Genomic DNA, 19,121 nt, shown 5'->3' on the forward strand with positions numbered 1-19,121 from the left:
CATTTTTACAAATTTATGAAAAATATTGTTTTAACCCTAATCGTTTATTTAATCAAAAAACGACGGAGAGTGATGGATTTTTATTTTATTTTATTTTTCTTTTATTGAGGTACAGAAATCCTAACAAGGTGGGAAGGGCGAAATACATGGTGAAATCTGTCAAACTTGCCCTGAAGCTTGAAAGCGGAAGGTTCTGTCAAGCATCACAGTCGATCTGTCAAAAAAGGTTGCGCCATAGGTGATCTGTGATGGTTTAACATAACAGTTCCTGGTGCTGCAGCTGCAGTTTTTCTTTTTTATTGGAGGAAATGAAACATTTTTAATATTTTTTTATCAACCGTAATACTAAAACTATAAAAATGTCCGAGTTCAATGGAACTTGTAACGTAAGTATTACGCCCACTCGTTCCATTCAAGTTATAAAATGTATTAAAAAAATTTAAATTATCTGTACAACTTGTTAAAAAAAGGCCGGTGGTTAAATTTTAAACTTAAAAAAAACCTCTCAGCTTTTCAAATTTCTTGGAAAACATTGCAAGAACACCCTTTCACTTTACATAACTTGTTTTTGATTAGCGTAATTCTTGGAACCGTGCATAACTTGCCACACAAGTTTATTTGACAATTTGTCGAGTACAGTTTCAACAGTACCTCTGTTCAGTTATCTACCGTAATATGTTATTTGTGAAAAACTTTATCTCCTTACCTAAGGTACTGACCGACATTTATAACAAGGGGAGAAATATTTTCATAGAATTGGTGCAAGGAAATATGGTTTAATTTAATTTTAGATAAGAGTTTATATCAAACAGATCTCTGCGCTAAAGCATGCAAGGTGGTGCATTTTAAGTAAGCTATGCTTGAGTAAAGTGTGAATAAATATTGGCTTATCTTGTTTGCAATTATCACATTAAAGTTTTTCATATTTTATTGATTTCAGAAATAACTGAAAATTGTATCTTTTTTTAACGAATGTCATTTTGTGAGATTTCCTCTTGAGATCTAATGAACTCACAATCATTTTGGTTCGTCTATCTTTACTGTTTTGCTGTTTTACTTCTCACCATCTTCATTGATAGGTTTGTTGATATACTGAACACGGCAAAAATCCAAAATGCTCCTGATAGTCAAAAACAAAAATAGGAAGACAAAATGAACGGAAATGATCAAACTACAACGTTATTTTTTACTAATCCATTTATGTTTTGTGGTCTAATTGACCATTTTATGACCATTAGGTAAAAAATAATTTCAATTAATTATTCTTTTTTTATGTAGTCTTGGTTAGATGAAAAAGTTAGTGTCATGAGTGAGATTCGAACCCACGATGGCTAAATACGCTGCTACTCTAACCACTTGAGCTATCGGACACCAATGGGTGGGTTCAAATCCTGCTCATGACACTAACATTTTCATTTCAACAAAGACCTTACATAAAAAAAATAATAATTAATTAAAGTTATTTTTTATCTAATTTCTCTTTTTCCATTTTGGTTTTCTATGAATGATTTTATTTTATTAATACATAAAATCTATTTTTTTCAATATATTTTTCGTTTCAATGGTACCTCTGTTCTGTTATCTACCCATGTTATTTGTAAAAATATTTTATTTATATCCTTACCTAAGGTACAGACCAACATATATAATAAAGGCAGAATTATTTTCATAGGCTTGGTGCAAGGAAATATGGTTTAATTTAATTTTAAGTAAGAGTTATAGAGTCAAACAGATCTGTACACCAAAGCTTACAAGGTGGTGCATTTTTACGCACACTGTAGGTCAAACAATGCATCACCTGCGTAAGTGGATTCTGGTGCAATTTTCTAATTAAAAGAAAATTCTTGGAAAGCTCTGAATGAATTTATTTCCGGTTTTTCAATATAAAAGGTGTTAATAAATAAATTCCCTCAAACAAAAAATCACTGTATGAAAATTTAAAAAAAAAACTATGAAGTCTACTGATGAGATGGGAATGTAATGTGTATGTACTTTCATAAATTAAAAACATTTCTAAAGTGTTAATTAAAATATTATATGAGGTCAGTTTGTAAAGTTCAGACAAAAGGTAAATATTATTACAAATGAACTTGAAATCCATTGAGGTGTTTTATGACATCCCTAGATATTTATTTAACAGGCAGATGCCCTCAACCAATGTAGTGCATATACATATAAATAATACACACTGTTAGGTATACTAAACAAATACAATCTAATATACTATTATATTACCCAGAGGACATGAACTTTTCATTTGGATATCTTGATATTTATGTGGTTTTTGTTTGATTTGGCCAAAAAATTGGATTTATATCTGAAAGTAAATTCCATTTTGAAAATTGCTTTCAACAGATCTGAGTAGAATAATTGGTAGCGGTGCATTGGTGACCACAACGGTTTAGGCGTTGACACGGCACTCATCACTGTAAGGTAAAGGTCCTGGGTTCAAATCCAGCACCCCTGTATTCAAACCCGACATTCAAATGGGCTTTGTTTTTTCAAAAACACTGGTACCCCAAAGGCTCACATACCAACCATGTAATGACAAGTACACATTCATTACCCTATAAACTGTTTGAAAATATCTGACATGGCATGGCAGAAATATTGATACAAGACCTCAGGCAGCTAGCTCCTCACCATAGTTCTGTTATAAGAGTGAGTAACAACTTTGAGTCTCATGCTGAACTGGCACAGGGTCACTAACTGGGTCTATCTCCTCTCACAGGTTTTTTGAGTTATGCAAATGTGTTTCAGCATTGCTCCATCTTCAGTTAGGAACTGAAGATGACGCACTGCTGAAATGCGTTTGAAGTAAGTGACCCTGTGCCAGTTGAACATGAGTTCACCAACTTGCAGACTAAAACCCATCATCAAATTTAACTTTAAATCTGGTGAGAATGTCACTACCAGCAAGGATTGGGCGAAGAGCGCCTCTCAACTTCTTTCTCCATATCAAGTCAAAATGAACACCAATGCCCTGCTCTCAATTGTACTACTGAAAAATTCCATTTTGATGGTTGGTCGAGAAAATAAAACCTAAGATTTCCATGGCATAAATATTTCTTCATTTTATGTTTCATGCCCATTGACCCATCCTCAGCAGCCCCATTTAAGCAGGTGGTGCATTATTTTTCCTATGGTGCATTGAAAAATGCACCACCCTGTATTTTATTAAAGATCAGCAATTTTTACCATTTAGGAGGGTTAATATGATAAGGATTTCACATCAAAATATTATTTGTAAAAAACTATCAAAAATATCTTTTTAAAAAATGCTATCATTATTAGGCAATGCTTTTTGTATAATTACACACAAAAATGGTTTGTAGAACCATGCTGACCTCTATAGTTGGATATCATAGAACCAGGCTTCCTGATTACTGATGTATCAAAGCTCAACTCTGCAAATACACAAGGGTACATAGCTGAGCCTATCACTTCCTGCAATCCGCCGGCAATTACAGCTTTCACACTAATAAATACATTCAATATCTGTATTCGCAAAAAGAAATATCTTTAAAGTATCATATTCAATAAAATAGCCCTGTTTCCTCTAAAAATCGGAACAGGGGACCCTGAACTGTCGTGTTTAAACACAATTCCGTATCAGGCAGCATTCTTACAAGCTCCCTATATGGAACACATTTAGCAATCTTCCTCTGTTGGACACATATGTTTGACTGAAACATAAGTGTCCATTTGCCCCTTAATAACAAGTCGGATAATCCGAGGGCCACCTATCAACAGTGCTCTTCATCTTTGAAAGCTTCTCTGAAGATCTAGCCCATTGACTTAGTAAAAAATGGAAATGATATCATTAGCGTTGGCAAACAGCTTGGGAATAAATTGGCATAAACGTTGTGAAAATAATTTCAGTAAGATGTTTTTCAACAATTCATTCCATTCAAACTAGACATGACTAACCCATCATGCATCATTTGCCTAATTTAAAATACATAAAGATAACAAACTATAACACAGTCTTTATTTTGAAAAACAAATTTTACTCAAAGATTGAATGGAGCTTCTTAAGTTAAGATTCATATTTCATTATCTCTATGATTCACAACGTTTATATGTGATCTAATTAGCTAATTGTGTGCACTGAACAGCAAATATTTGAATGTGTATTTAAAACCTAATTTTCAATTACTCGGGTGAAGTAAAAAGCATCGGAATCAATTTTATACAGGAAAACCAATTTTAACTTAGATTATTGATGTCATGTTTAATGTTTTCCTTCCTTTTTAAACATCATTTGTCCTATTTATTATAAAAGAAAAATACGAAACGTTTGCTTCACAGGCAACATAAATAAGGCCTGTTTACATTTCTGATGGTAAAAATAGTCTTTGAAATCATAAATTCGTTTTTTAAAATAATTTTCTTTGAAATATAGGGTCATAAACACAACAGTGAACCTGGGATTAAACACCAAGTCATCGATCCTAGATTTGAATGCCCGATTTGCCTCACATGCCTGAGAGAGCCTTACCTCACTATCTGCGGCCACCGTTTTTGCCAACAGTGTATTTTAATGTGGTTGGAGTAAGTGAATATTTAAGTGTTAAAGCGTTTTTACAAAATAAACTAATTAATTTTCAAATTTCAGAAAAAAAGGCAGTGTCTGTCCAGTGGATGGGAGAGTTCTCAAAAAAGAAACAGACCTTTTTCTAGATAATTATACCAAAAGAGAAATATCTGATCAAATCATCAAATGCCCTTACCCTAATTGTAAACATATTTCCCCTTTGTTAGAGTACGAGCAACATTTATTGCAAGTCCATGAGGTAACTTGTAAATACCATAAGTTTAAATAAACTTTTATTTATTTATTATTTCCTAGATTGTGAGTCCAACTTCTTCTAAAGTCAACAATTTTCAATTTAACGGAGAGGCAAATGGCGAAGAAGAAAATGAATCGTTATGGATGTCGCCAGGGAAGTACCAGTCGAAAGCTGATGAAGCTACAAAGTTGTTAATAAAGTATGCATTGAAAAATAATATTTGAAATTGTAACTGGTTTAACGTTTGTGTTTATTTATACTATTTAAGGTCGTTGTTCGAACGGTTGGTCATATTAGAACAAAAGAGTCTGGAGCAGGAAAATCAATTGAAAACTGCTAAAGACAAAATCGCAGAAATGCAGAACGAACGGTTGAGATTCGAAGCAGAACTAGCCTTGAAAGTATGTAACGGAACGTACGTCTGGAATATTACAGATGTTAAAAGTAAAATAAGATTCATGTGTAAAGACTCCGCAAATACGTTTTACAGTGATGGATTTTACACTTCTTATACTGGATACAAGTAGGTTTTTTTTTTTTCTTGAATTGATTTTTTATTTCTTAAAATACTGTGTTTTTATAAATACATGTGTACATATTTTTTGAATCTTAATGAATGATCAACATTGTAATTTAAAGAATTGGAAATGCTCCTAACAGTCAAAAACAAAAATAGGAAAACCAAATGATCGGAAAAAAAGAAGAATCAATATTGTAATTAAACAGTTTAATTAAGTAAGCTAAGGAGGTGTCAGTGTTGAATGGGCTTCGTTTTTTCAAAAACACTGGCACCCCGAAGGCTCATATAACCTCATAGTTGAAATACCCTCGTTAAAAAAAAATCGTAATGTAATATGCTTGAGTAAAGTATGAATAAATATTGGCTTTTCATTTTGCAGTTATAACATTAAAGTTTAAACTTTTCTTTTATCTTTTATTAATTTCAGAAATAACTGAAAATTGTATCTTTTTTGCCAATGTCATTTTGTGAGATTTCCTCTTGAGATCTAATGAACTCCCAATCATTTTGGTTCGTCTGTCTTCACTGTTTTGCTATGTTTTAACTTCTCACCATCTTCAGTGGTGGGTTTGTTGATATACTGAACACAGCAAAAATTCAAATTGCTCCTGACAGTCAAAAACAAAAATAGAAAGACAAAATGATCGGAAACAACCAAACCACAACGTTATTTTTTATTTCATTTGCGCTTTTTCCTTCTTGGTTTCCATATATGAATGGATCCAGATGTGATAAAAAGTCTCTTTTTTTACAATCGCCTTTTATGACACAAACAAAAAATTGTACAATGCAACATATAAATTATGCCAATAATATAGATCTGTCAGACCCAGCTGCTAGATTGTCTGGGCCCAGCTGCTGGAACTCTGTTATTTAGTTCTGACTGCTAAAGGGTCAGGTGGTCTTGAGACAATCACCATTTTAAATGTGGAGTATGGATAGGAAGTTGAGAGGATAGTTTGGAGTGGAAATTGTGGAAATATGTTTGGATCAGATCCTCCGCAAATGGGGTTTCTCGGTCTTAGTGAATTGTTAAGTTGGTGGCCTAGAAGGAGCGTTATGGATGCAGCATAGGACTTAAGATTGGAGGATTTGGCCAGCTTGAATCCATAGCCGAAATGTTTTGTGTGTGGTTAGTTTGTTATGTATGCTTATTGTTCATACCCTTGAGTTATTGTCTTTTTAGTCTTTGTGAGTTTCAACTTCCAAGTATGCTTGCTATCTAAGTAAAGCCCAAGATAGCAGATAGGAAGGGTGACTTTGTTGTTTATGAGCATTGGTGAGCAGGTCTGACATCTCAGCATGTTGGATTTTGTAGGTTTAACTTAATCCTTCAGCAAGTGCACAAGTCTAGATTTTTTTGTATCGCTAAGGTAGGATTAGTCTGAAGATAGGCTCATGATGTAGATTATTACATGATTAGAACATGTGGGTATGTCAGCAGTGTATATTGTGCAGAAGATTGGTCCCAGGATGCTTCCTTGTGGAACACCAGCTTTGATTGGCATGATACATGAAAAATTTAAATCTGTTTTTGCTTTAAATCAACAGTTGGAGAGAGGAAGAATTAAAATTAAAGACAATTTAATTAAGGTGAATTATTTGTTTAATTTTTCCAAAATATTTGAAATATAGTAAAGACCAAGTTATTACACCTAAACTTTTCTAGGTCAGTGTGTTAGACTCACAGCTCGTAGACCCCAAAGGGGGACTGCATACCTGCCCCACTACAACAGTAAAAACCACATCTTTCACCCTTACATATTTGTGTACAAAAGGTGGCTTTTCAGAGTGCCAAGTTCTTGGGAGAATTAAAATTAAATGAGATGGCTATAGTAGGAATATGGTACACAGATGGAACTGAGAGTAGGTGTAGGTGAGCCGATCTAAACCCTAGCAAAGCCCGTTGGACTAATCCCAATAATTTTCCAAGCTGAGGTCCATGCTATACAACTCTGGGCACAGGAAGAAAATATGAAAGGTGCAGATTTACATATACTCAGACAGTCAGGCACTAAATGTGTTTGCTTTCAACTCCAAATTTGACTGGGAGTGCCTAATGGTTCTAGGAAAACACAAGATCATATTAAGTATTAAGGTGAGTCCCCGGACATGAAGGTATAGAAGGAAATGAACAAGCCGACCAACAAGCCAAAAAAGATACATTTCACCCATACAACCAGAACCATAACTAGGCGCATTGGAATGTGGGCTTAAATTGGAACTGGAAAAAATAGCTTGAGAAAGAAAAACTTAAAAGCACCAGGTGTATAGCAGCTTACTGATTTATAAATCTCTTAAAAAGGAAGTTGTAGGAACTCCTCTCTCAGCGGGCAGGGTTTGAAGAAAATTATAGGCCTCTATCCTAACCGGCCTCACTTAAAAAAGACAGGCAAAGCAAACAGAATCCCAATCTGTCAGGAGGAACCAGAGGCATCACCATCCTTTATGAATAAGAAGCATTAGCCTGGTTCCGATACACCCACTTCTGAGAGGCAATTCTCAAACAAAATGAGGTGTGTGAAGGGCACCAAGTAGTCTTTTAAGAAAAAATGTATTTTCAAAGATATGGTTATAATTTGTAAGGGTTCCACAATAGATCCATGTAGGTCACAGTGTAGGAAAGGATTTTTAAAATTCTTATTCAACCCCTACCCAAACAAAAAAAAAAAAAAAAAAAAAAAAAAAAAGACCACACAGTCATAGGTTCAATTTTCACTGTCGCCCATGGCCTTTTTTTCACACTCCCTTTTTAGTGAAAAACTATATATGATGAAACAAACATACATGTACTCTTACTAATATGTAAATCATAAAGGCACTAAAAAAAATATTAATCTATAATCCCATGTTTAACAACCTGTTTTTCATATTAATCATTATAATTTTAAAATAATTAATTTTGTCTCATTTAAGATTTTGTGCTCGGATTTACGTCACCCCCCAGCAGAAATACCTTTCCCTGTGGACTCATATCATGAAAGGCGACAATGACCATACACTCTCCTGGCCGTTTTCTGGCAGGATCTGCTTTACTCTGATCCACCCGACGAAACCGGAGAATTCGCTGAGGGAAAAGATGTGCTCCAGGCCTGACGTTGAAGCTTTCAAACGGCCGAAGAACACTATAAACATGAGAGGGTTCGGCTATAACGAATTCATTTCACTGAGCGACCTCACGTCCCAAGAGTTCCTGAACGAAAGCGACACACTGAACATTAAGATTCAGATAAACGTCGTTTAATCAGCATTCTGCACATGTTTTATTTTTATATCGAGTCTTTTGTGTTCTATTCTAGTTTTAAATGTTTAAGTTTTGACTGATTAACGCACATTTTGTGTAAAAATACATTCCTGTAATTTCTAGTGCAAATACTGTTTGCTCATAGCAAAATGAATATTCCGTCCATAAAAAATTGTTAAGTAATTATTCTCAATCACAATGGATCTCAATAGACCAGTGATAAAAATTGTTGTAAGAGTTTATTTTAATATGGAAATTTTATATTATGTTTTATTTGTTTTTAAACTATTTTTGGTTTATTTTTTTGGTGTGGCACAAAATTTTGTTTAAGTGATCAAACTTAAGTTATTTAGATATAAATTTAATGTTATAATTTATTTTCATTTTAAATAAAATGTCATCTTGCCTTAAATTGTTACTTTGAAAAACTACCTCATAACCTAAAACTCTAATTTAAAATGGGCTGCATCAACAAAGAAGCTTTTGTATATCAAGAGCACTGTCAATAGGTGGCCCTCAGAGGACACAATTTGTAGTGGTCCTTACCTGATTAAGGATAGGCCATGCAAGGTTGACAATGGACACTTTTGGATCAAATCCTATGTACATGTCCATTCCAGAGAAAGATTGCTTGATGTGTCTCACCGAATTGAAGGCTGCAATTCCTTGGAGGACCGAGGATGGTAGTGTTGGGTCCTTTTATGATATACGGACACGGTCTGTGTGGAATATCAAGTACCCACATATCGTTGTACTAATTAGGTTAACTTAATGAATGTATGATTTTTGCTGTGGGTGAATGCATTTATTAGTGCGAAAGGTGTCAAGGTGAAAATCACCTTGCTGGTCTCCCAACCATAGGTTTAGGTTGTACATAATTTTAGTGTGGACGTAGAGGTCTCAGCACTATACCAAGAACTATTAAAAACTAACTAACCCACCAAACTTAGGTTAGGTAATTTTTTTATTTAAATAACATGAATGTGTATTTTAATTGACTATGGATATTTTAATGTGTGGAACGGTTAAACATCAAAATAACATGAGGAGCCGTCAACAACCCCTAGCTATTAGCAGGCAAAAAGAAAAAAAGTGTTAAGTAATTTTATTTTTGCCAACATTTCCAAACATTTGGTCCCATACTTCAGGAAAATTCAGGAATAAAATCAAATCTGTAAAAAAAAAAATTGATCTAATAACTATGATTTTTTTTAAATGAATCAAATAAATAGTTATTTAAAAACAATAAAATTTATTTGTTGTATCCAATAAACAGAAACTGTATTATTCTTCATCAGAATCTGACATCTCCGCTTCCTCGAGCCATTTGACAAAAGGTTGCACCTGGACAGAAATTGCATTTATAAGAATTTTTCAACAAAGCACAGAAAGACAATCGGTACATACACGTTTGCGGACTTCCATTTCCGATTCGCTACCTGACCGTGGGTTGCCGTACCATTTCAATACAGATTCCTCACTGAGGATGTCTTTGTTGTATAACAAATGGATCAACTTCATAACTACACTTCTCAACTCGGGGTACATTTCTGCCACATCCTACAAAATAGATTTTCCTGAAATTACCTTTTTTGACATAATTTTCTCTTTATAGTCATTTTAACGCAAGTATGCAATTGTCAGGCCTATAACTACCATATTTTTGATTTCTACCATATTTTCTTTTTCAACTTGCCCAAATAAGATCTAATCAAATAAGTAAATAAATTTTGGTTTTTCCAATTGTCTTTATTTATTTTTTTATTTTTTATTTTTTTTTTTTGACTAGGATAATTGAACTACGATAAAATAATTGATAGTTATGGCTTTGTATACCTCAATTGCAACGAGACAATCCTCCATTGCGTTTTCATTCCTCATGTAATTTACAAGGAGAGGCGTGAAATACTTGAGCTTGGAGGCGACCATCTCCCAGCTGAAGTCGTCCTTGATCATCAGCACAGCTTTAACGACGTAATAGTTGACTTCGTTGACCGTTACGTTATAAGCGTACCTTGACGAATTGACTTCGAGCACAAGATTGTCACAGGGCACTTTCTCTTCAAACCCTCTAAGAAGTGAATCGATTACCTCACTGTAGAATACTACAAAAATAAAGAATTATATAGAAAATATTGGTTTTGTTTTTAATTTAATATAATGTTGTCATTTTGTTCAAAAAAAGTTAATAGTTTGAATCTGGGTAGAAAAACTAAAATTTAACTTGCCCTTGGAGTAACAAGAATATACATAGCTTTATTTCCAAAGCAAACAAAAATTTTACAGCTTTTTTGTTTTGAAATGAAATTTGTATGTTTTCATAGGAAAAAAATGCAGGGACAGCTATCCAGCAGTCTAGTAAATTAAATATAATGTCTCAATACAACACAACTTAAAAATAAAAAACATTGAGGGGAGGATAGATAGACAGACACTGCAAAGTAATAAAATTTTCTGCCAATATACGGTACAAATGTGCATATATATAATTTTTTTAAAAGTTAGCTAAAATTAAAGGGAAATTGAACTTAAACGGTTCTCATTAGAACAAAAAGGATCAACTAAATGGAAGAATAGTTATTAGAAGAAAAAAAACACAAATATTCATATAAAACATCAGTCTATTTCATTTCTCAAAAATAAATCTATAAATAATTAACGTTCAAATCAAAATATTTTTAATATTAAATACTGTCAAAAATTTAAAAAAATAATAAATATTAATAAACTACATACTGTTGTTTATACGGGATATAAACAATTTCAGAGCAAGGAGGCGAGGGAAGGAGGAAAAGGACAAGCATGCTGACTAAGTTTGTTTTTAAACATATAACAAAAGTAAAGAGAATAATACATAAAATTAAAAAGGAAGCTACTATAGTAAATAAATAATTACGATTGGTACGATTTGTGTCATCGGATATGACTGAGCCCTGTTCCGATTCGTCCTCGCTGTCAAGAGATTCTTCCTCGCTTACAACGTCAGTGATTTGTTTCATAAAAAGCCCTTTCCATTCGTCGCCGGGTACATCTGAGTCCGAGTCAGAGCTTTCTTGCTCAGGTTTGTAAACAAAAGCTTTTGGCCCGTAAGATTCACCTGAATAAAAATTACCGTGAGATGATACAATTTTTAAGTTTAAAAGAAGTCACACACACCCGAGGACGGTGTGCTTTGCAGCCTCAGATTTTCAACAGTTGTACCATTTTCTAGAATTACGCCAGGTCCGAGTATACACTTTTTGACAATGACACCAGGTCTCAGTATACAGCCCTCACCTAAGACACAATAGTCCACCTCGCACGATTCCTAAAAGTTATATCATAAAATAAAATATTTTCAAAATATGTTACAGTGAAACCCCTCTACAACAAACACGCAAGAAAAGTGTTTTCGTCTGTTATTGAGGGGTGCCCTATCAGAGAGGATTTAAATAGCTTTTTTTTCAATCAAGATAAATATTATGTTGTACATAGTACACAATACATAATATTTTATATGTTTCAATGAATATTATAAATAAATAAAAACATATAGGTTCACAATTAAAGAATAAAAAATAAACAATTGATCTTTCAAAGGGACCAGGTGATCAGGTGGTGGGTCACGGATTTGGACTAAACTTTTTTTGGTGATTCTACACTTCAAAATATTGGACCACTACCCGCTACTTCTTGTGAATAAGCAGTGGTTTCACACAAAAAATTTGAAAGTTGAAATTTTTCCATTTTTGAATATTTTTATTTCTCCGTTCTAGTTGCTTACTTCAACTATGTGAATACATCATTTTGAGCATTTATGTTGATTGCAATAAAAATATAGCAAAAGTTATCAAAGTTTATCAATAACCAAAAAATTAATGAAACCAAATATTTTTCAAGTAAACTACATACGTCATAAAAACTTCTTTCTGTGAAACTAATAAGAAATTTTGTTTTATGATCTCTACAGATCCCTAACTAAAATTTTGCTTGAATTTAAATGTACCCATTTTTTTGACCCCTAAACTTTGAGATATTTGAGAAGTTGTTATCTGTGGTTAAACCCAGGCCTATTCTCAAAAAGTGGCGGATACGCGTCCAATATTTTGGAGTGTATAATCACTAATAAAAGTTTTGTCCAGTCCGTGACCCAACCTGGTCATCTCCTTGTTAGTCCTTTTTTAAACTTAGATAAAAACATTTTGTGCATTCTTAATTTGTTCACCATGGCAATTCATTTTTCATTTTCCTTATCTTTATACCCGAGCTCCTAAATCACTAAAATTTTGTGTAAAGCCAATGAAGTGGGGTAACACAATACAGTTGGGACTTGAGAACCAAGATAAACCCTTTTGGGAGCCCTAATTTCCACCAATCAAAATGAACCATTTTATAGCAGGAGGGCAAGAATTTTTGGTACCTCAGTGAAAGAGAAGCATTTTTTTTTGGGGGGGGGAAAGGCACTTCCAAAGAAAAAAAATAGGACTTAGGAAAGGGCAAAGAATTTTCTACCAGTTGCGTCAAAACATAAAATGTAAACAAAACTGTTTTTATTATTTTCTAGTCAAGAATTACCCACAATTTTTGAATTTCAAAAAAATTTATAATAATCGTAACAATATTTTTTCATATGCACATTTAATAATGTATTTTTTACGGTTTCCATTCTAGTGAGATGAATTACTCTGAATTACTGACAGCAGTGCCTGCGGCCATTAGGGAGGGGTTTGAATTGTACAGAAATCCTATCTTTTTTGCCAAGGAATGCAAAAATTGTCCTTTAAGAGAGATAGTCACTATAGAGCCTGTTAAGAAGGGTTTCACTTACTGCAAAAAATGGGAAAAACAAAATTATTCTAAAATTAATTAATATTAACTTTTCCATCCTTTTTTTTTATCATATCCAAGTTGGGGGACTTTTAGTTCAACTTAAAGTGTAATTTTAAAAAAAATTAAATAGTTCAATTATTACAGTCAGCAAAATTGATTCAACTTACTTGAACGTTAACATTGGAAAACAAATGAGAATTCGTAACAACCGCTTTTTCACCAATCTGACACCTTTTTCCTATCACGGATGTCCTTATTTCTGCACACTCGTTCAAGACGCACCCTTCTCCAACCACAACATCTTCCACCAGGTGGCAATTTCTAAAATTAACCGATGCTTTAAAGTTTCAAATTCCACAAAAAAATTTGCCGGTATACTTTGCAAGAGTCACTTTATCCTGAAGATAAACATTATTCCTTTTGTAGATATAACAGTCTTCTATGCAACAGTCAGGAACAAGTGGGAAGGTCCATCTGTGTATCACATCATGGCTGAAATATTTTACAAAATTAATTCACATCAAAGTTTAAACAATTTAATTGATATTTATTGAAAGTAAAAGCGATTTTTCATCTTACGATACCTACCTAATATAATGATAATTAGGCCAGGATGTCACACTTGCCGCATACTCATTGTTTGGCAAAATATAAGAGTAAACTGTGCTCGCAAGGATTTCTTCATTCATCAGAAGCCCTTTTACAAAATCATCTCTAGTCTGGAAGTCAAAGTTGTCAGAGAAAAGTGGTGGGACGGTTACAGAGCATATGCTAATTTTTGTATCAAGGAGATCGCATCTGATATCAACATCAGATTGATCTAATAAAATTTCCTGTAAAAAAAAAAAATTATATGAAGCGAAAAACTTATATATTTCTCTTCATACCACTCCTATTCCTATTTTTTTCAAATCGGTTTGCCTTTGGTGCAACAAAATCCGATCCGTGTTACTATCGATGGCGAGAAAAGCTTGATCGTTTTCACTCCTCATCTTTTTCCCACATTCTTTATAAATAAGTGTCATTGAAGCCCCTTTGTCCAACTTTTGTATTTGCCTAGACAAAATTAATTGGTGGCTTGTCGAATTAAAGAAACACGATATAAATAATAGTACCATACTTGTGGCGCTCGATCACGGGTAGAAGTTTAAGGTTCCCTACGACATCACCGGTAAGCAGTACAAAGTCCCCTCTGATCACAGCCTTTGCATCAAGGTCCCTCATGGCATCTCCGAATGAGTAGCAACCGTCAGATACAATAACATTTACGACCATCCTACCCCACCGTTTGCCCCTGGAAAATCAAAACACTCACTCGAACTTTAATTACCTTTAAGTATCACAATACTCACTTGACAAAGTTTTTTATCTGGTCCGTATTCAACGTGCAAAACATAATAGTCTCCTGCACTCCTGCTAATGAGAGACAATGCAGGGTATAGTCAAGCAGAGGTCGATTTACCAGTGGCATCATACACTGTAAAAAATACAAAATATTTTAACTGATTGGGTTGTGGAATCCATTATGCTTGTTAAAAATTATGTGACAGTACTGTCATTATTATTAATAAATTAGAATATAGAGCAACAGAGGACAAATACAACTCTAAGAACCAAGTGTACTTGAGTTATATTAATTTATTTCATAGATTTTTGGCTGAATCTCGTTAAATTAAAGGGAGTGAATCAGGAGAGTTGTGAGGCATGAGTAAAAACCTAGCATAATATAATAATTTTCTTTTTATTATTTCCATGACAGGTCCTTTGTCCGACCCTCTCATTGTGCTCCTGTTGGAGAAATACTATGAATTGGAGCACATCACCAAAATAGTGATTATCGTCTAGGTTTCTAAACACATAGGTTTGGGTTGTCTGGGTTCCCAAACACATAGGTTTGGAGAGTAATGAAAACGTGAATGAAGTAACGAAAATCAGGGCCGTGCCAACATACAGACTTAACCACTGCAACTTGGCTCTCTGTCGCTAAAAATTCGTTAAAAACACGAATACAAGAATGTGGCAGCATCGGTTGGCCAGATTGGCAGAGAAGCTCTCAATATCAAAAGCACTGTTCATAGGTGACCCTCAGAGGCTATTGACATAAAAGGATCCAACCCGACTTCTCCCCAAGGCTGATGCCACGACCCAATCAATCCACCGTTTTCTAATAGACAATAAATTCGTAAATTGGTAGGCTCCATCTGTTTAAGAATATGACATGCAAGGTTGATACACAATTTGTTTTATTGTTTAAAGTAATGATAGTTTTGTGACCCTGGCGTATTTTGAGAGTGAATGTATTTATTGATGTGAATGAATCCGGCCTTCCGACACTAAAAATGCAATAAAAAAAAACACGATTAAAAGAATGTGGAAGGATCTGCAGAGAAGCTTTCATGTATCAAGAGGACTGTCGATAGGTAACCCTCGGAGGACCTGACTCATACAAGGTGGGTCCTCACTCGGATTAAGTATAGGCTATGCGAGGTTGACACACAAACACTTACTTTTAGGCCAAAGCCCACGTTTATGTCTGACAAGAAAGAATTAAAGGGTGCAATCCTTGGCTCCATATAGAGAGCGCATAGCGCATAAGAATGCAACCAGATATGAGAATTGTGCTTGAGCGAAGCAGTGAGTTTCTGGATCCTGTGTGCTGATTTTTGGATGAAACAGGGCTGTTTTACTGCCTATAGTTTTGATTTTATGTATACTAAGATTAAAGGTATTTATTAGCTTGAATGTGTAATGTGAAATGGCCAATGGCAAAATATTGAGCCTTAATTAAATAGTTATGGAATGGATGGAGGAATATCATGTTCTCTACCACCATAATTGACTGAATGGCAGATTAATGTAAGAACATGTTTAAGTGTGAGTGAGAGGGTTAGAATTGAGAAACTGATGAATTGGGAGGCTGACATGACCTAGCAGTTGATAGCCCCTGGAGCCCAACCTCAGTGACAGGACAGAAAGGACCGCGACCTGACCCTGGACTACCAAAACCCAAGATGGGTGATTCTCGAGGCCTCTATTACCTTTCTCTTAATTGTTTAAAAACTGCACTACAGCTTAACTTTAGACAACCCATCCCAGCTATAAATGATCAGACTCACAAACCTTAAACCTTACCTAGTAAAGTTTAGGCTGGTCTCACACTGGAACCGATTATGTGTGAGATGCCAAATTGTAATAGACATCGGAGCTCTTCGTCGAGTAGTGGTTGTTATGGCTGGCATCAATTTGGAATGATATTTTTTGTTTTTTAATATTTTAAAAACCATTTTGTCAATTAAAAGTCAATTAATTTTTCTGTGTCTTTAGCTACTCATGAAAAATCAATCAGCTTAACAATTTCACATCAAAAAGTGCCTCTGGGAGAAGAAATCTGCGAACTGCATAAATTTGCATGAATACATTGTTTCGCAGTCCACCCAGTGGATGTGAGGCCTTGGGTCATCCGTCAAATGAAAAAATCCCACCTTGCTAGGGCCGAGTAGCAGGTTTGAACTAAACATTCGCACAATACAGTTAGTTCCAGTGTGAGAGGGCTGATTACATTCCCACATTGAGAAAGTTTGTGCAAAGTTGGGTGAATATGGACGATCAAAAATCGGATGTGGTCGGTTCCTGAAAGCAGCCTTAAATCGCAGGATTTTCTCTTGTAGTCTGCAAGTTGATGAACCTACTTTGGTAATTAAGGTTTTCCATTCTTACTGTTTCCAATTTGGTTAAATGTGTCTGACAAACCAAACAGACCGAATTGATCAGAAACTATCTTTCACTTCTTTGTGTTAGGTAGAATCTCTATAATGGTGCTTCTCTTATCTGACCTAACAACGAATACCAGCTAGGACATTTCAGCCCCATTTTAAACACCACCCTATCGCAACATGCTACTAGAGCAAAACGACAAACTAAACAGAAAAGTAAACTAAAAATTAAAAAACAAATGTAAAGTGTTGGCATGCCTGTCGCTCTCTATATAGAACCAAAGCATGGCTTCAGCTAGTGCAGGTATTGACCAGCAAACCAAGAAGTCCTAAGTTGCTGTACTCACAGGCACGTCTGTCACTGGAAGAAAATCATTGCCGTAGCAATCGGCGATTATCACAGCTTGGACGACGCTCTCCTTCTGCACATCGACCACCGTCTTGACGGCCTTCTTCGCCATGATCCCTAAACAAGTCCTGAACACTGCAGAATCAAAAGAAACGTGCAATCCTCAACGTTTCATCCAACAAAACAAATAAACCTCCCTGAACCTTGTGCAAGCCGGAAACAAGCATCGATGTACATCAAAATTTATTGAACAAGAAATGAAAATTGTATCGATTTTGATTTAATAAGTTAAAATTTGGGTTCATAAATATTTTCTTAATCAAAACACTTCTTTTTTTTTCATTCCAAAACAACTTTCTTAAGTAGTTGTTAAAATTTTTTTGTACAATAAATCCAATTTCTCCTATTTATCAATATTATTCTGATATATCGATATTTAGAGCAGTACAATATCGTGCAATTGACACTATTTTCAAACAAATTATACCAATTAAATTCCAATGTGTGTCCATCGGAAATAAGTGAGATTATACATTCAGTAACTAGTATTGCAAGAATGGCTAGTAATAAAAAAACAACCGAAGTATAATAAGTAAAGACTTAAAAGAGATAAAATGTGATATAAAATAAAATCTATTGACGGAAGGAAACTTTGTCCAATTGGTCCTGATGCCATTCCTGCAATACTATAGTAGAAATTATAAAGGTGGGGTGTGTAAATTCACTTTTTAAGTGATGGGTTCTACTGATAGAATTTGTTTTAAATATCCATCATTTACAAAAAGTTCCTGAAATACTTTTTAAAAACCATCTATCGCTCTCAGTTCTAGCCTGCTACGAAGAAATGCTATATCTACCGTTTTGATTTTTGAGAAATTGAGCTTTGAAGCTTTTCATGCTGAATGGCATCAGATAAGTTGACATATTGTTTTAAACGTTTTTGGCCGCATATATAAAACAAGTGTTTTTGGACGGTATTTTGTTAACTTTTTGTCCTCGACTGTTTTTAGCGAACTGTAGTTAGTAGTTACTTATATGGCAGATGACTAACTCCCTGATTTCCAGTATTTTTACATAACTGTGGGTACAGCTATATATAGAGTAATTAGATTTTACCCGTGACTTCGTTCATGCAGACTTCTGTTTTAAAGTACCTTTCTAATGCGATGCAGAGTGCTAGTACGGTTTTCTAATATAATGTCTCGTTCCTCAAATTTTTCTCTTCTTCAGTTCACTTCGATCTATCCGTGGTAAAAATTGTCCATTAGGGATGGAATTTCAAAAAAACTTTTCTTAGCGGCTATTCATGTTATTATAGGAATGCGCTGTCGAAATTTCAGCCCTTTAGGTCTAGCGGTTTGGTTAAACGAAGTCCCGGGTAAAAGCTAGTAACTCTATAAATCTATACACATAGTTATTGAAAAATACTGGAAATCAGGGAGTTAGTCATCTGCCATATAAGTAACTACTAACTGTAAATTCATTAAAAACAGTCACCCTACTTTATCGAGGAGAAAACGTTAACGCAAAAACCGCCCAAAAACACGTTTTAGATATGCGGGACACCCTGAATAAAAATTTTAATAATCGTTGTACAACGGTATTTTCGATACCTCTACGGTGTATCAAAGGACGAAATTCTGATACCAGTATCGATATCTTTTCTATTTCCCTTTCCGTGTTTCCGTATCCC

General features: G+C 34.4%; 2 protein-coding genes across 4 annotated transcripts; one reads left to right on the top strand and one right to left on the bottom strand.

The window, feature by feature from the left end:
• The first annotated feature begins 116 nt into the window (after nucleotides 1-116).
• On the top strand, nucleotides 117-8,961 carry LOC106670044 (TNF receptor-associated factor 6). 3 transcript variants are annotated; one of them, XM_014400036.2, is made up of 6 exons: nucleotides 117-386; nucleotides 4,406-4,554; nucleotides 4,619-4,796; nucleotides 4,853-4,992; nucleotides 5,062-5,316; nucleotides 8,230-8,961. In XM_014400036.2, the coding sequence occupies exons 1-6, from the start codon at nucleotides 360-362 to the stop codon at nucleotides 8,555-8,557; spliced, it is 1,077 nt and encodes a 358-aa protein (XP_014255522.1). In that variant the 5' UTR covers nucleotides 117-359; the 3' UTR covers nucleotides 8,558-8,961. The 3 variants fall into 3 exon arrangements, with proteins under 3 accessions (XP_014255522.1, XP_014255521.1, XP_014255523.1); XM_014400035.2 differs by lacking the exon at nucleotides 117-386 and adding an exon at nucleotides 517-711; XM_014400037.2 differs by lacking the exon at nucleotides 117-386 and adding an exon at nucleotides 3,561-4,345.
• Nucleotides 8,962-9,786: 825 nt separating this feature from the next.
• Nucleotides 9,787-17,650, bottom strand: LOC106670033 (translation initiation factor eIF-2B subunit epsilon). Its single transcript, XM_014400020.2, has 12 exons — nucleotides 17,427-17,650; nucleotides 14,719-14,843; nucleotides 14,487-14,660; nucleotides 14,254-14,422; nucleotides 13,955-14,199; nucleotides 13,745-13,858; nucleotides 13,534-13,687; nucleotides 11,714-11,864; nucleotides 11,454-11,654; nucleotides 10,394-10,662; nucleotides 9,965-10,117; nucleotides 9,787-9,901 (listed from the first exon to the last, which is right to left on the bottom strand). The coding sequence occupies exons 1-12, from the start codon at nucleotides 17,538-17,540 to the stop codon at nucleotides 9,842-9,844; spliced, it is 1,929 nt and encodes a 642-aa protein (XP_014255506.1). The 5' UTR covers nucleotides 17,541-17,650; the 3' UTR covers nucleotides 9,787-9,841.
• Between the last annotated feature and the right edge of the window lie 1,471 nt (nucleotides 17,651-19,121).

The sequence above is a fragment of the Cimex lectularius genome, unplaced genomic scaffold (genome assembly GCF_000648675.2).
Source record: "Cimex lectularius strain Harlan isolate CLEC.00 unplaced genomic scaffold, Clec_2.1 scaffold38, whole genome shotgun sequence".
Lineage (NCBI taxonomy): Eukaryota > Metazoa > Arthropoda > Insecta > Hemiptera > Cimicidae > Cimex > Cimex lectularius.

Coding starts and splice junctions, on each gene's coding strand:
- LOC106670033 (XM_014400020.2), bottom strand. CDS start 17,540: ATGGCGAAGAAGGCCGTCAAGACGGTGGTCGATGTGCAGAAGGAGAGC. Junction 14,661..14,718: donor CAGATAAAAAACTTTGTCAA/GTGAGTATTGTG, acceptor TTGATTTTCCAG/GGGCAAACGGTGGGGTAGGA. Junction 14,423..14,486: donor CCCGTGATCGAGCGCCACAA/GTATGGTACTAT, acceptor AATTTTGTCTAG/GCAAATACAAAAGTTGGACA.
- LOC106670044 (XM_014400035.2), top strand. CDS start 676: ATGTTATTTGTGAAAAACTTTATCTCCTTACCTAAG. Junction 4,993..5,061: donor GCTACAAAGTTGTTAATAAA/GTATGCATTGAA, acceptor ATACTATTTAAG/GTCGTTGTTCGAACGGTTGG. Junction 5,317..8,229: donor ACTTCTTATACTGGATACAA/GTAGGTTTTTTT, acceptor GTCTCATTTAAG/ATTTTGTGCTCGGATTTACG.